This window comes from Hyperolius riggenbachi, chromosome 2 (genome assembly GCF_040937935.1).
Source record: "Hyperolius riggenbachi isolate aHypRig1 chromosome 2, aHypRig1.pri, whole genome shotgun sequence".
Taxonomy (NCBI): domain Eukaryota; kingdom Metazoa; phylum Chordata; class Amphibia; order Anura; family Hyperoliidae; genus Hyperolius; species Hyperolius riggenbachi.
In genome coordinates this window covers 331,162,136-331,174,501 of record NC_090647.1, presented here as the reverse complement: position 1 = coordinate 331,174,501, position 12,366 = coordinate 331,162,136, and the positions used below count along the sequence as shown (strand labels likewise).

The following is a 12,366-nucleotide window of genomic DNA, read 5'->3' as shown; positions in this document are numbered from 1 at the left end:
GTTACCAACACGACTGACGACGCCTGGGAGAGGAAGTAGGAAGAGGCTGGAAGTAGGAAGGTGAGTTGCGCTATAATTATACACGTCTGGCAGCGGGTTACGGCAGGATGCGGAAAAACATACGCGTCAAAAAAAAAAATTGCCGCTTTCACGATCACGTAATTGTCGTGCCCCACATCGCCATTTCGATTTTAAAATGATTAATCGTGCAGCCCTACAGGATAGTTTAAACTTCAGGGTTGCATTTCCTTCAGTTGCTCAGGGCCCGGACTCTGGAATGGAAGGGAAAGTTGTTTAGCCGAGGCTATCCCCAGTCAACTGACTGGCATACGAGAGGTTAACCCAGGCATGGGCAAACTTGGCCCTCCAGCTGTTAAGGAACTACAAGTCCCACAATGCATTGCAGGAGTCTGACAGCCACAGTCATGACTCATAAAGGAAAATGCATTGTGGGACTTGTAGTTCCGTAACAGCTGGAGGGCCGAGTTTGCTCATGCCTGGGTTAACCTCACCTGCAGGTGGGGCTTTATGTTTGACTGAACTCTGGAAATGAAGAGGAAGGGATTTCCTGAGCAGGTTTGTTGCTGAGCTGGGGAGATGAGCTGTGTCAGGTTGTGTGCAAAGCTCCTGGCCGGACTTCCCAGAGCTACATACAGGGAAGGTAGCCCTGCTAAAGAAAACCCCGAGGTGTGTCAGTAAGTGGACTGTATTTTGCAAAGACTTTAAAGTTCAGTTGCTGCAGAGAAGCTGGACTATTATTATTTAATTTTCAAAGTGAAGTACACAGTTTTGTTTGCTGAGTGAAGATGCATTTTGTTTTCTGTTCGACATTTTGCGGACACCTGTCTTGGTGTTGCAAATAAAGCTATTGGTTTGAACAGTGCCGCTACCTAAACTGTGTGAACTTGATCCCAGATTACCTACATATCACAGGACCTACATTTTTACAGAGTTGATACATTGTGAATGACTTTTTTACCATGTAGCTGTCACTTACAGTATTCCTAAATCTGATGGCTCTGAGCTTCTTTCTTACAGATTTTGGACCAGTACATCTCTGCATAGGGGATTATTTTTTATGGTTTACTTTATTCTTTTAAAAAGCACTCCAACTCCCAGAATACTGTGTTCGTGGGTAGGTAGAAAGGCCAGCCAGCAACTTTGTCTATGCAAGGGAGTACTTTTAAAAAGAAAATGGAAACCTTGGGAAACCACCACGAGGAGATGTACGGGTCCATAGCCTAAGAGACAGAAGTTCAGAGTCATCAGACTAACAAAACCTACTGACAACTACATATAAAAAAAAAAAAAAAGAAAGAAAAGTATATCACTCAGTATTGCACTGACATACAACAAACGGTATCAAAAAACACAAACAAGAGTGGCACTATGCTATATAAAATACCACAATATGCAAATAAAACAAAAGTATAGCGCATTAAAAGTCCATGAGTCAACTATATCACAGCTTTGAAGTAAAAAAGCCTATGTGGCACACTAACTGAAAGATAACTTTAGAAGGTGAAGTCCTTTAGGCCTTAGTGTGAAACCACCATCTCACCCAGTAGAAAATAGTAGATAGATCCTTTATTATATAGGGTCAGCAGCGATTTAGGGTCATCTACCCTCCCCCCTCTGCCTTATACAGATATCACTATAATTTCTCCTGCTTGATTACGCCTCGTACCAATTCACCTCAAATAAAAGACAGTCAAGTCACCATAGTGTAAAATAGTATAATACAATTAAAGGGGCACTATGGCTAAATTATGTTTATATTATCATTTAATATAAAATATGTGCAATTATAGCAATGTGTAAGACTTGTATTATGGCTGAATAAAACTGTTTCAATATTGCTTTACCCTAAATCAGTGCTGGAGTCCCGTCGCCAGAGAAAGCTAAGCAACGCTGAACCAGCACATTCCATTCTGCAGGAGGAGGCTGCCTTATCAGTCCTTTCATCTGAAGTTGTAATCTCCCCCTTTGATGTATGGGAGAGGTTTCACCCAACGTCTAACTGCACATTAGTGCTGTTACAGCTCCTCTGATCTGCCATACGTCTCAGGACAATGACGTATGGCTCTAATGAAAAACCATGTTCCCCGCTGAGGCCCCCCTTCAGAGACACACGCAGGACACTGGCTACACAGCACTTGCGTGTGCTGAATCAAGACGCTGGAATCCTGTGCATAAGAAGAGAAGCTGGTCTCCATGGCAACTGACAACAAGTGGTGACCCTGCCTGTGCCAGCTTCTCTGAAGGGGGGCCTCAGCGGGGAGCATTTTTTTCATTAGAGCCATACGTCATTGTCCTGATACGTACGGCAGATCAGAGGAGCTGTAACAGCACTAATGTGCAGTTAGACGTTGGGTGAAACCTCTCCCATACATCAAAGGGGGAGATTACAACTTCAGATGAAACGACTGATAAGGCAGCCTCCTCCTGCAGAATGGAATGTGCTGGTTCAGCGTTGCTTAGCTTTCTCTGGCGACGGGACTCCAGCACTGATTTAGGGTAAAGCAATATTGAAACAGAGTTTTATTCAGCCATAATACAAGTCTTACACATTGCTATAATTGCACATATTTTATATTAAATGATAATATAAACATAATTTAGCCATAGTGCCCCTTTAAGTTAAAATTTCACACTCACATGTCACAGCAGTAACATAGGGCCCAGTTTTAACAGGCTCTCCCCCGAATGATGGTCGCCTGCTTGGTCCTGGTCCAAATTCTACCCTTCACCACTGACAACCGCCGTGTCCATGCCCTCCGATCTACTAGTTTTGCTGCTCCCACGACTCTTCAGGAGCATGAGCAACAAAACTAGTAGAGTGGAAGGCATGGATACAATGGTTCTCAGTGGTGAAGGGTGGAACTTGGAACAGGACCAACATGCAGCACTGTCCCTAGCCAGACAGGTGGGGTAGAGCCCTTTAAACCTGTGTACTATGTTACTGCTGTTACATGTGAGTGTGAATTTTTAAACTTACTACATTTCATTATATGGTTTTATGCTATGGTGGCTCGACTGCCTTTTATTTGAGGTGAATGGTAGATGAGACAAGCAGATAATCAAGCAGGAGAACTGATGTTGACATCTGGATAAGGTGGGGGTAGCCTAGATGACCCCAAAGCACTGCTGACCCTATCAAATAGAGGTCACATGATGAATTACAAAGATATGCAAAGGACTGGCTCCAGAAACCAACTGCAAAAATATCCTCTTCTCTTTATTATACAAAAAAGTGCAAAAATATACAATCATACTCTTCAATATCGATAAACATCCAATAAACTATAATAAGCAGCTTATGCCCATTAGAGCTTGAAATGTTACAAGGCTTGTTTTTTTGTTTAGGCGACATCGGCTTGTTTCGGGCTAGATAACCCTTCTTCAGACCTTATAAATACAGTGTACAGCTAAAAACAAATATACAGACAACCATTAATATATTATAATAATCTGACCAAAAACAACCCAAACTGATGGTGTTGAATTGGATTGAGAAATGTAAGATATATATGAGAAAACGTAGAGCAAGACATGAGGGAGCCAACAATGCCACTCCTAAGAGGTGATAAAATAAATAATGAACAGAGCCTCACCATAATGAAGTCAAGGGAGTGGACATTCCACTACTTGGATGTGTCAAAGGAAGAGAGGTGCGTGTTTCCAGGGATACCCACGTCTGTCTGTGTAATGTGATCACTTCATTTATGATAATATTGGGTGAAAATCTAGCAAGCACATATGTCCCCCAACGTTGGTGGCCTCCTCTTAAGCAATTGGTCAATCCAGAGAATCCAGGAACAATGCTGTTTATTGTGCTCACAGTGAACTGCTTGCCCTTACCTTCTCACAGGACAGAATATGCTGCATAGCATATGATGGAATAATGTGTCTATGCACACTAAACTATCGCTTAAAATGATCAAGAATGATCATCTGGAGGGACATTTAGCCTAAAGGTGGCCACTAACAGTCCAATTACTAGCGAAAAATGTTTGAGCGATCAGAGATCCTGATCGGATTGGTTGTAAATAATCTCCGTTGATGGGCACAATAAATTACGAACGGTTATAAAAACAGTTGTCCGATTGGATTTTTTTTTAACCAAAATTTGGATTTTTTTGTTGGTTGTGCTAGATAGGAAGCAAAGATTGGTTAGTTGATGGTGTAGTGAACAATTTCACTTCCAACCAGAATTTCTGATCGATCGAACCATTTTCCGCTAGAAATTGGATTGTTAGTGGCCACCTCAAGTCTGTACGTACAGTAGCTTTAAAGCAAAAGATTGAAAATAATTTTTTCAAACTTTTCATGGTCAACTAGTTTAAAATATAGAAACTTGTGACTGTAAAGCTGGCTACATATGTTAGCTAGATTACGCTCAGCCAAGGCATCCATTAAGGACCATCTCAGCTGTATTTAGAGTATACGGTACATGAGCACCGTGACAAACACCTCCCCTATCATCACTGCCTGGAGATCTTTATTGACAAGTACCCCGATTGGCCCCCAAATACATTTTTCTCCACCATACCCCTACTCCCAGAAACCTCTCTGTCATGCACAGTGTGTCGTCCCTCCTTCCCCCGCCATAGCAACAGGCACTATGCTAAGGACACATATAAACAGCACTTGGTCCCAAATGGTCACCCAAAAGATAGAATCCAAATATCTGTGGCCAACAGTACGCATACACAGTAGGTGTATGCACCTTTAACACTGAAAATAAACAAAAACTATACAATCTCTTTAAAACAAGAAGGGGCTAAAAAAAAAAAAAAAAAAAAAAAAAAAAAAAACAGAAGTAGTGTCCCTGAATTCCAGCCATCCACCATCCTTTATATAGTGCCAGGCAGCGCACTTTAACCATGCAGTCTGCTTGTCTGCACTTTTGCATGCCTCAAAAGGATTTCTAAATTACTCTGCGGAGAAATATCACAGCCACAAACTAACCACTAGTAGGCTGCAGGAGGAACGGGAAAAGGAAGCGTCTGAACTGAGCAGGACATTTAAGGCAGTGAAACATTCTCATGTCTGTGTGTAACCACCTCTTCTCCTCATCATACTACTGCTCAGCAAGAAAAACTAAAATTACTGTCAGTCAGCTTGTTAAGGTAAAAAAAAGTCAGCACACAGGCAGAGTTTGAGATACCTACGATATGATCACAACTAACACACATTTTCCTTGAATACTAAGAGGATGATATGATTCTTTCTATATGTAAGTACTTCAGTTGTGTGTGGTACGGAAGTCATGGAGAGAATCCAAAGGCAAACAACAAAAGTTGTTTAGGTGATACCTTTAATGGCTAACTGTATAACATTTCTTGCAAGCTTTTGAAACAAAGTATCTTCTTCATGGTTCCGAACCAGTTATGAAATATGCCTGAAGAATGTATGGGTACCTTTAAGCTGAATACTCACCACCTGATGGAGGAAAATGGATCCAGCGATGTGTCCCTTACAACGAGCATTCCATGATCCCTCTTCCAGCTGGCGGGTACGTGCAATGGCACACGACGGGCGCGAGGGGAAGTCAAGCAATCGCAGTACTTTGCTCAGAGTCGTTGGGAATCTTAAAGCGGTATTGTCACCATAAAAATCAAATGTCAACGGCAACTGGTCTGTGTGTATTAAGTGATAAAGATGCTAATCCTGCATTCAAAACTTGCAAAACTTTTTCTGCTGTTATGGTTTGGAGTATACTTTACTTTATACTTTAGGAGCACTGGCCCTAGTGCCAAACAGTTGAATGCTGGGAGTTCTTTTTATCTATAATATATTCCTCCTCTTCCATTTATTTCCCTACCTAGCTGCTTATCAGAAACACCCTCTGATCACTTGTGTTTACAAGCAAGGCGTCAGGTAGGATATGATGTCAGAATTAGCTTGACAAGATTGACAAGATGGCCACTGCCTAGAATAGGATTTTCTGCTTTTCCTTTATAAAATTCACAGGAATCATCACGTGGATAGCACAATACATCTTGTAACGATTGGTGTCAGCAAGAACAGATTTTCTGATTATTGGTGATCTGCAGTATCACCAATAATACAGATGCTATACCTGATTATGTGGTGATCTGCAGAATCACCAATAATGCGAGTATAACGAGACACAGGACAACCAGATGTAAAGATAGGTGTTTGGTGCAACAGTAATACAAGGTGTACTGAACACCCGTGGAGCTGGTGATTCAGACTGCACTGCAGCAGGTGATCAGCTGAGAGGCAGGAGATCAAGACTGTACTGCAGCTCCTAATCACCCGAGGAGCAGGTGATGAGGACAGTACCGTAGTGAATAGTCACCTGAGGAGCAGGTGATTAAGACTGTACTGCAGCTACTGGTCACCTGAGGGGCAGGTGATTAAGCTGTACAGAGAATTCCTCACCAGAGGCTAGGCTCACTGGTGAGGGCGGGAGGGTCAGACAGGCAGATTCGGCAACAAACGGACAGATACGGTACAAAGACAGAAGGCTAAATCAGAGTAGTGTTCAGGCTGAGTCGGCAACAGGATCAGATAGGCAGAAGCGCAGAAGCACAGAATCAGTAAGCAGAAGAGTAGTCAAGGCTAGCAGAAGGTCATAACAAATAATACAATTCAATTAGTACGTTAAACTATCAACATAATCTGACTAAGTGTGGATCCCCAGCTCCTGCTGGTTCTATCACACTTTGGGATCTGACTAAGGTCTGAGTGCGAACACGTAGCATTTGCAACAGCAGATGAGGAGCTACTGACAGGCAGGTCCTATATATACTGAGAGCGCCCCACAGCGCCGCCCCAGACACTCAGCCAATCAGGAGCACTGCTGGAGTCAGCTGACCGGCCGATCAGCTGACTCCCCTTCTATTCGCATAAAGGTCCCGGCGCACACGCGCGTAGCCCTCAGTCTATGTGCAACTGAAGGACCAGGCAAAACTCCACCATGTAACTGCGCGGCAGAGGCCGCCGGCTGAGGCGCGGAGACAGCCGCCATGCCACTCACCGCTGCGGCGGCATCTCCGCTATCTATTACACATCTGTTATGTAAGTAAAAGTAGTATTTATCTACTTATATATGTTTTTTTTTTATTTCTAGGTTAGCATGGGTGTCGCTTGTTCTTTAAAGATTGAGTGTACAGTGTGTAGTAGGAATTGATACAAATGATTTCCAATCAGAGTAGGATCGATCGTCTTGGTATATAGGGACATAATTCTGCTATAAAAAGCCAAAGTGTATGCAATAAAAATTAGCTTCAACTGAATACCCTTTCTCTTACAAATCCTGTAGCTGTGGTGCATTATCACAGGCAGTTTTAACCTTTTCCAATCAAATTTTTGGATCACCCACGTCCAACCCCAGCACTTGCTTGTTGGGGGTCATCTAACGAGTGCTGCAGCAGCAGAGATCCGAGGTTCCCTATCTCTTCGCACTAGTGCCCAAATCCACATAATAATATCTAAATTATATGGCACAGCGGCACATGATGGGATTGGCGGCTACTAAAGTGTCAGACTCAGTCCAACACTTATATCTACAGAGGCCGTCTGCTGGATTTTAGCGGACAACACCGCCCCCCTAGTGGCAGCCATCTGTCCTTTTTCGGACTGTGTGCCACAGTCGCCTATGCTGGAAAAGGTCTATGCTGGACATAGGATTGGAAAAGGATGAATGGAGAAAAGCACCCAATGTGATATGATACCAGAGGTAAATACTTTGTACATACGCTAGACGGTTCTTGCCTGAGGCGGATGATGGGCCAGTGGCCCCAATGCATCACAGTGAGATCTGGAGTGTCGAGCCTACTGGATATCCTGCAATGCACTGATTTCATGTAAAGTCATAAAAAGTGGGTATGTAAAGCTGCATTTTGTGGGGCGGGCATCAGTAGTGTCAGAGCTCTAATCAGGCACTCTGTTTAATCCCAGGTGTATTAAAAGCCTTCCCCTTCAAACAATCTACTCATGTTCCTGATACACTTTGTCATGTAAATATCATGTTTAGTTAAAAAGGAGTCATAAGTGCTTTTAACTGCACATGAAGCAGGAAAAACCAAAAACAAGCTACATATTTAATTCAGCAGTGGGAAGCCTTCGGATGGTCCAGAGCATTCCAGATCCTCTCTCCTGAGGCCCACCAGTCCAGCGTATGGTCCCTCTATACATATTGGACTGGCGCCAATCCAATAGGTTTCTTCTGACTGTGAGCACACCTGTGGACTAGCGCACCCAGTCTGGGCATGCGCAAGTAAGGTCTGCACATGCCCCGTAGAACAAAGTGTTCATGCCAGAAGGAAAAAAATGCTTTTCACAAGTGCCTTACTTCTACTGGGAATGTGCGGATCTTACTCACACATGCCCAGTCCAGATGCGATTGTCCGTAGCTGGAGCACAGCCAGAAGATGAAAAGGGACCCTGGGCTGGTTGTGCTATACAAGGATCCTGGTGGCCTCTGGACTATCCATAAGCTTCCAACTACTGAGGTAAGTATGTAATTTATTTAGTCATCTCAGATGTGCTTTAAACAGCCACATGATGCCTCTGATATGGAATACAAATGAAGACTGATGCAGCCATCAACATTATTTACAATGACAATATACATGTAATATGTTAAAGGTTTCATATTTTAATTTCCTAGTACTTGAAATGTATTTCTAACCTCCTAAAGTGGTCGCTCCTGCCAGTCCTCTTCTTACATTCATTGGAGCTACTGAGTACCAAACACCATCTTCTTCAGATGTGTAATCCAGACACTCCACTGAACTAAGTCGGGAACGCCCATCATAACCTCCTATTACATAGACACGGTCCCCAAGGGATACTGTGGCAACATAACGGCGTTTACGGGTTATACTCTGCAAATTACAAAAGTGGAACAATTATCTTTCTCTACAATGCAGGGCTGGACAAAACAAGGTAGTGAATGCACCTTAAAAATTACAACTGGTGCCTAACTTTTTAGGTTTTCTCTGTTTGTCATCAACTGGGATCCTAAGAAATTGCTATATGCTCTGGGAATCGCTCCAGAACTCTATATTCATTTGTCCAACCCTGCTACATTGCAATACTCAATTTACTAATAAAATGTAAATTGAATTCCTTTTCTTCTTGAAAGACCATATGCAACAATTTATTTGGTTTAGGCCTCTTTTTCACGGGCAGTTGATAAGCAGTGAAATGCCTCTCAGACTCTCACAGCTGCTCGCTGCTGCCTGGTAACTGCTCACTGCTGCCTGGTAACTGCTCACTGCTGCCTGGTAACTGCTTGCTGAGCACACAGCACACACTGCTCGTGGAAAAGAGGCCTTATTGATCTGTATTTAGCTCAGTTCGATTTTCCTATAGTATTAAAAACATGAGAAAGTTTGAGACCTTCTTAAAATACATTCTAGTCTAGAAGGTACACAGAATCATAGAATCAGAAGTTTGCACATTTGGAACTCTAACCAGACTAACTAAACTTAAATACGTATGCTGTGCAATGCATGAGATTGTTTATACTTTTATTTCTCAAGTACCAGTAACTACTCTGAAAAAAATAAGGGCACTGGTAAACTGCAACCAGGCTGTGCAATAATAAAAGTACAGCTACATAATATACATTAACCTCTTGATGCATAATGGACGTTTAAGAACGTTCTATTAGTGCAAATATGATGTTTAATGTTTTATCCATTTTGCTGGAGTGCATACACATACCCATTTTAATCACTTAATGGATGGCATTAAGTGGTTAAATATAAAGAATATTTAACAGCCATAGATATAGGTATTCAGATTTATTTGTATGAGTGCATTAGGGCAACCCCCTGCCAGAGTTTGCTCAACTTTTCCACCAATTTTAGGAAGCATTTAATAGGCTAGGCAGCGTACATCTAAAAGGGGCGCTTGGTAAAATGAGTCAGAGGAAATATAATTCAAATATTACTGCTGCGCTCACCACACCTGAAAGACATATATAGAACTCCACATAGGGTGAGAACATTCAAACTGTCAATGTGCTCCAGCACACCACCACAGTGCCTTTGTGAGTGGTGAAATGAGTGCTGCTTCCCTGTGGGCCCACGTCCCCTCTCCTTATATGCTCACCAGATACGAGCCACCTCAGCTTCCAGGTGGATCTTAAACATTAGTCATATATACACTTCTTTGAAATCTTGATCCTGCAATAATGGACAATCTTGACATAGGGTAATACTGTTCAGGTATGTACACAGTAGCCAACAATATACCTCTGTGCTTATAGTGCCCTCACTCCGTGTATGTGATATTCCCAATCACTGCACACCAATCTGCTCACCAGATACAGCCCACCTTTAGCTGTAGGTGGAAATTGCACTTAATGATGCCTTACGAACAGATTCATAAGGCATTGGAGAGCATCTTATGTGATATGCTGAAAACTAATCTGGACGCGTAAGTGCAAATCTATGTGCGCCCAGAAGCAAGCTGTACCAGTTTTACACCATGTATATTTTTTATGTGTTTTATTGAGATTTTTATCGGATTAAAAAGGAGCCTCAAGAGAGGTTAAGAACTTGGATAAAAGTGGAGGAATCTGTTTGTAAGGCATCATTAAGTGGAATTTCCACCTACAGCTAAAGGTGGGCTGTATCTGGTGAGCAGATTGGTGTGCAGTGATTGGGAATATCACATACACGGAGTGAGGGCACTATAAGCACAGAGGGATATTGTTGGTTACTGCGTATATACCTGAACAGTATTACCCTATGTCGAGATTGAAATCTTGATCCTGCAATAATGGACAATCTCAACATAGGGTAATACTGTTCAGGTATATACGCAGTAACCAACAATATCCCTCTGTGCTTATAGTGCCCTCACTCCGTGTATGTGATATTCCCAATCACTGCACACCAATCTGCTCACCAGATACAGCCCACCTTTAGCTGTAGGTGGAAATTGCGCTTAATGATGCCTTACAAACAGATTCATCCACTTTTATCCAAGTTCTTAAAGTGAACCTCCAGACTAAAAATTGACTCTGCAGAACTGAAAAAGCTTGGTGTTTCTTTAACGGTTTCACAGCATCAGAACTTTTTTTTCTCTTATACAAGCCTCATTTTTAGCTGCACAGAAAAAAACTGCCCGGGCATTTTTCCCCTAATGCTGTGCAAAGCATGATGGGATTTCTGATGTTGTTCTCGTTCTGCTGTTCTGGTGCAAATTTTTTTTTTTTTTTTTACATTTTGAATTTGACATTTGAAGCCTAGCACATGCAGCTGGGAGGGGTGATCAGGACACAGGACAGTTGGAACTGTGTCTTCTGCTGTCACCTCCTTTCAACCAAAAAGATGGCTGCCCCCATGACAAAGATGGCAGCCCCCATGAATCACAAACATTTGCCTGTTCTTTTAAAACGGGGTGGGTAAGAGATTATATTACCTATCTATTCTAATTAACATAACTAATGTAACTTAATGACAGTATGTTTGTTTAGGCTGAAGTTCCCCTTTAACCATTCTTGAGGCTCCTTTTTAATGCGATAAAAATCTCAATAAAACACATAAAAAATATACATGGTGTAAAACTGGTACAGCTTGCTTCTGGGCGCACAGATTTGCACTTACGCGTCCAGATTAGTTTTCAGCATATCACATAAGATGCTCTCCAATGCCTTATGAATCTGTTCGTAAGGCATCATTAAGCGCAATTTCCACCTACAGCTAAAGGTGGGCTGTATCTGGTGAGCAGATTGGTGTGCAGTGATTGGGAATATCACATACACGGAGTGAGGGCACTATAAGCACAGAGGTATATTGTTGGCTACTGTGTACATACCTGAACAGTATTACCCTATGTCAAGATTGTCCATTATTGCAGGATCAAGATTTCAAAGTGTATATGACTAAAGTTTAAGATCCACCTGGAAGCTGAGGTGGCTCGTATCTGGTGAGCATATAAGGAGAGGGGACGTGGGCCCACAGGGAAGCGGCACTCAATTCACAAAGGCACTGTGTTGGTGTGCTGGAAAATATTGACAGTTTGAACGTTATCACCCTATGTGGAGTTCTATATATGTCTTTCAGGTGTGGTGAGCGCAGCAGTAATAATTGAATTCTATTGGACTACCCGCAGCAATCCCAACAATGGGTGAATCATTGTAATTGACTTTTTGAGGACTTTGGTCAAATTGTTTTAGTATTTGTAGATCTGCTAATTTGACTTTGGCACAATTTTCTAATTTATTGAGTCAGAGGAAATGCCGATAGTAGAAGATCGGTAATTTTACCAAAATACAACTATTCCCCACTGTAACCTATTTTTTTTTTACTAGCCCTCCCCTATTTCACTAGCCCTCACCTAACACTAACCTTCCCCCTGCATATACCTAACACT

At 42.2% G+C, this 12,366-nt stretch overlaps 1 protein-coding gene across 6 annotated transcripts in view; it reads right to left on the bottom strand.

Moving 5' to 3' along the window:
* The window catches only part of KLHL12 (kelch like family member 12), a 43,903-nt gene that overhangs the window by 9,308 nt on the left and 22,229 nt on the right, over nt 1-12,366 (bottom strand). For all 6 annotated transcript variants that reach the window (XM_068265499.1, XM_068265500.1, XM_068265501.1 and 3 more), the window contains one exon: nt 8,666-8,861. In XM_068265499.1, coding sequence (XP_068121600.1) covers nt 8,666-8,861 — 196 coding nt within the window. The remainder of the gene's footprint in view (nt 1-8,665; nt 8,862-12,366) is intronic.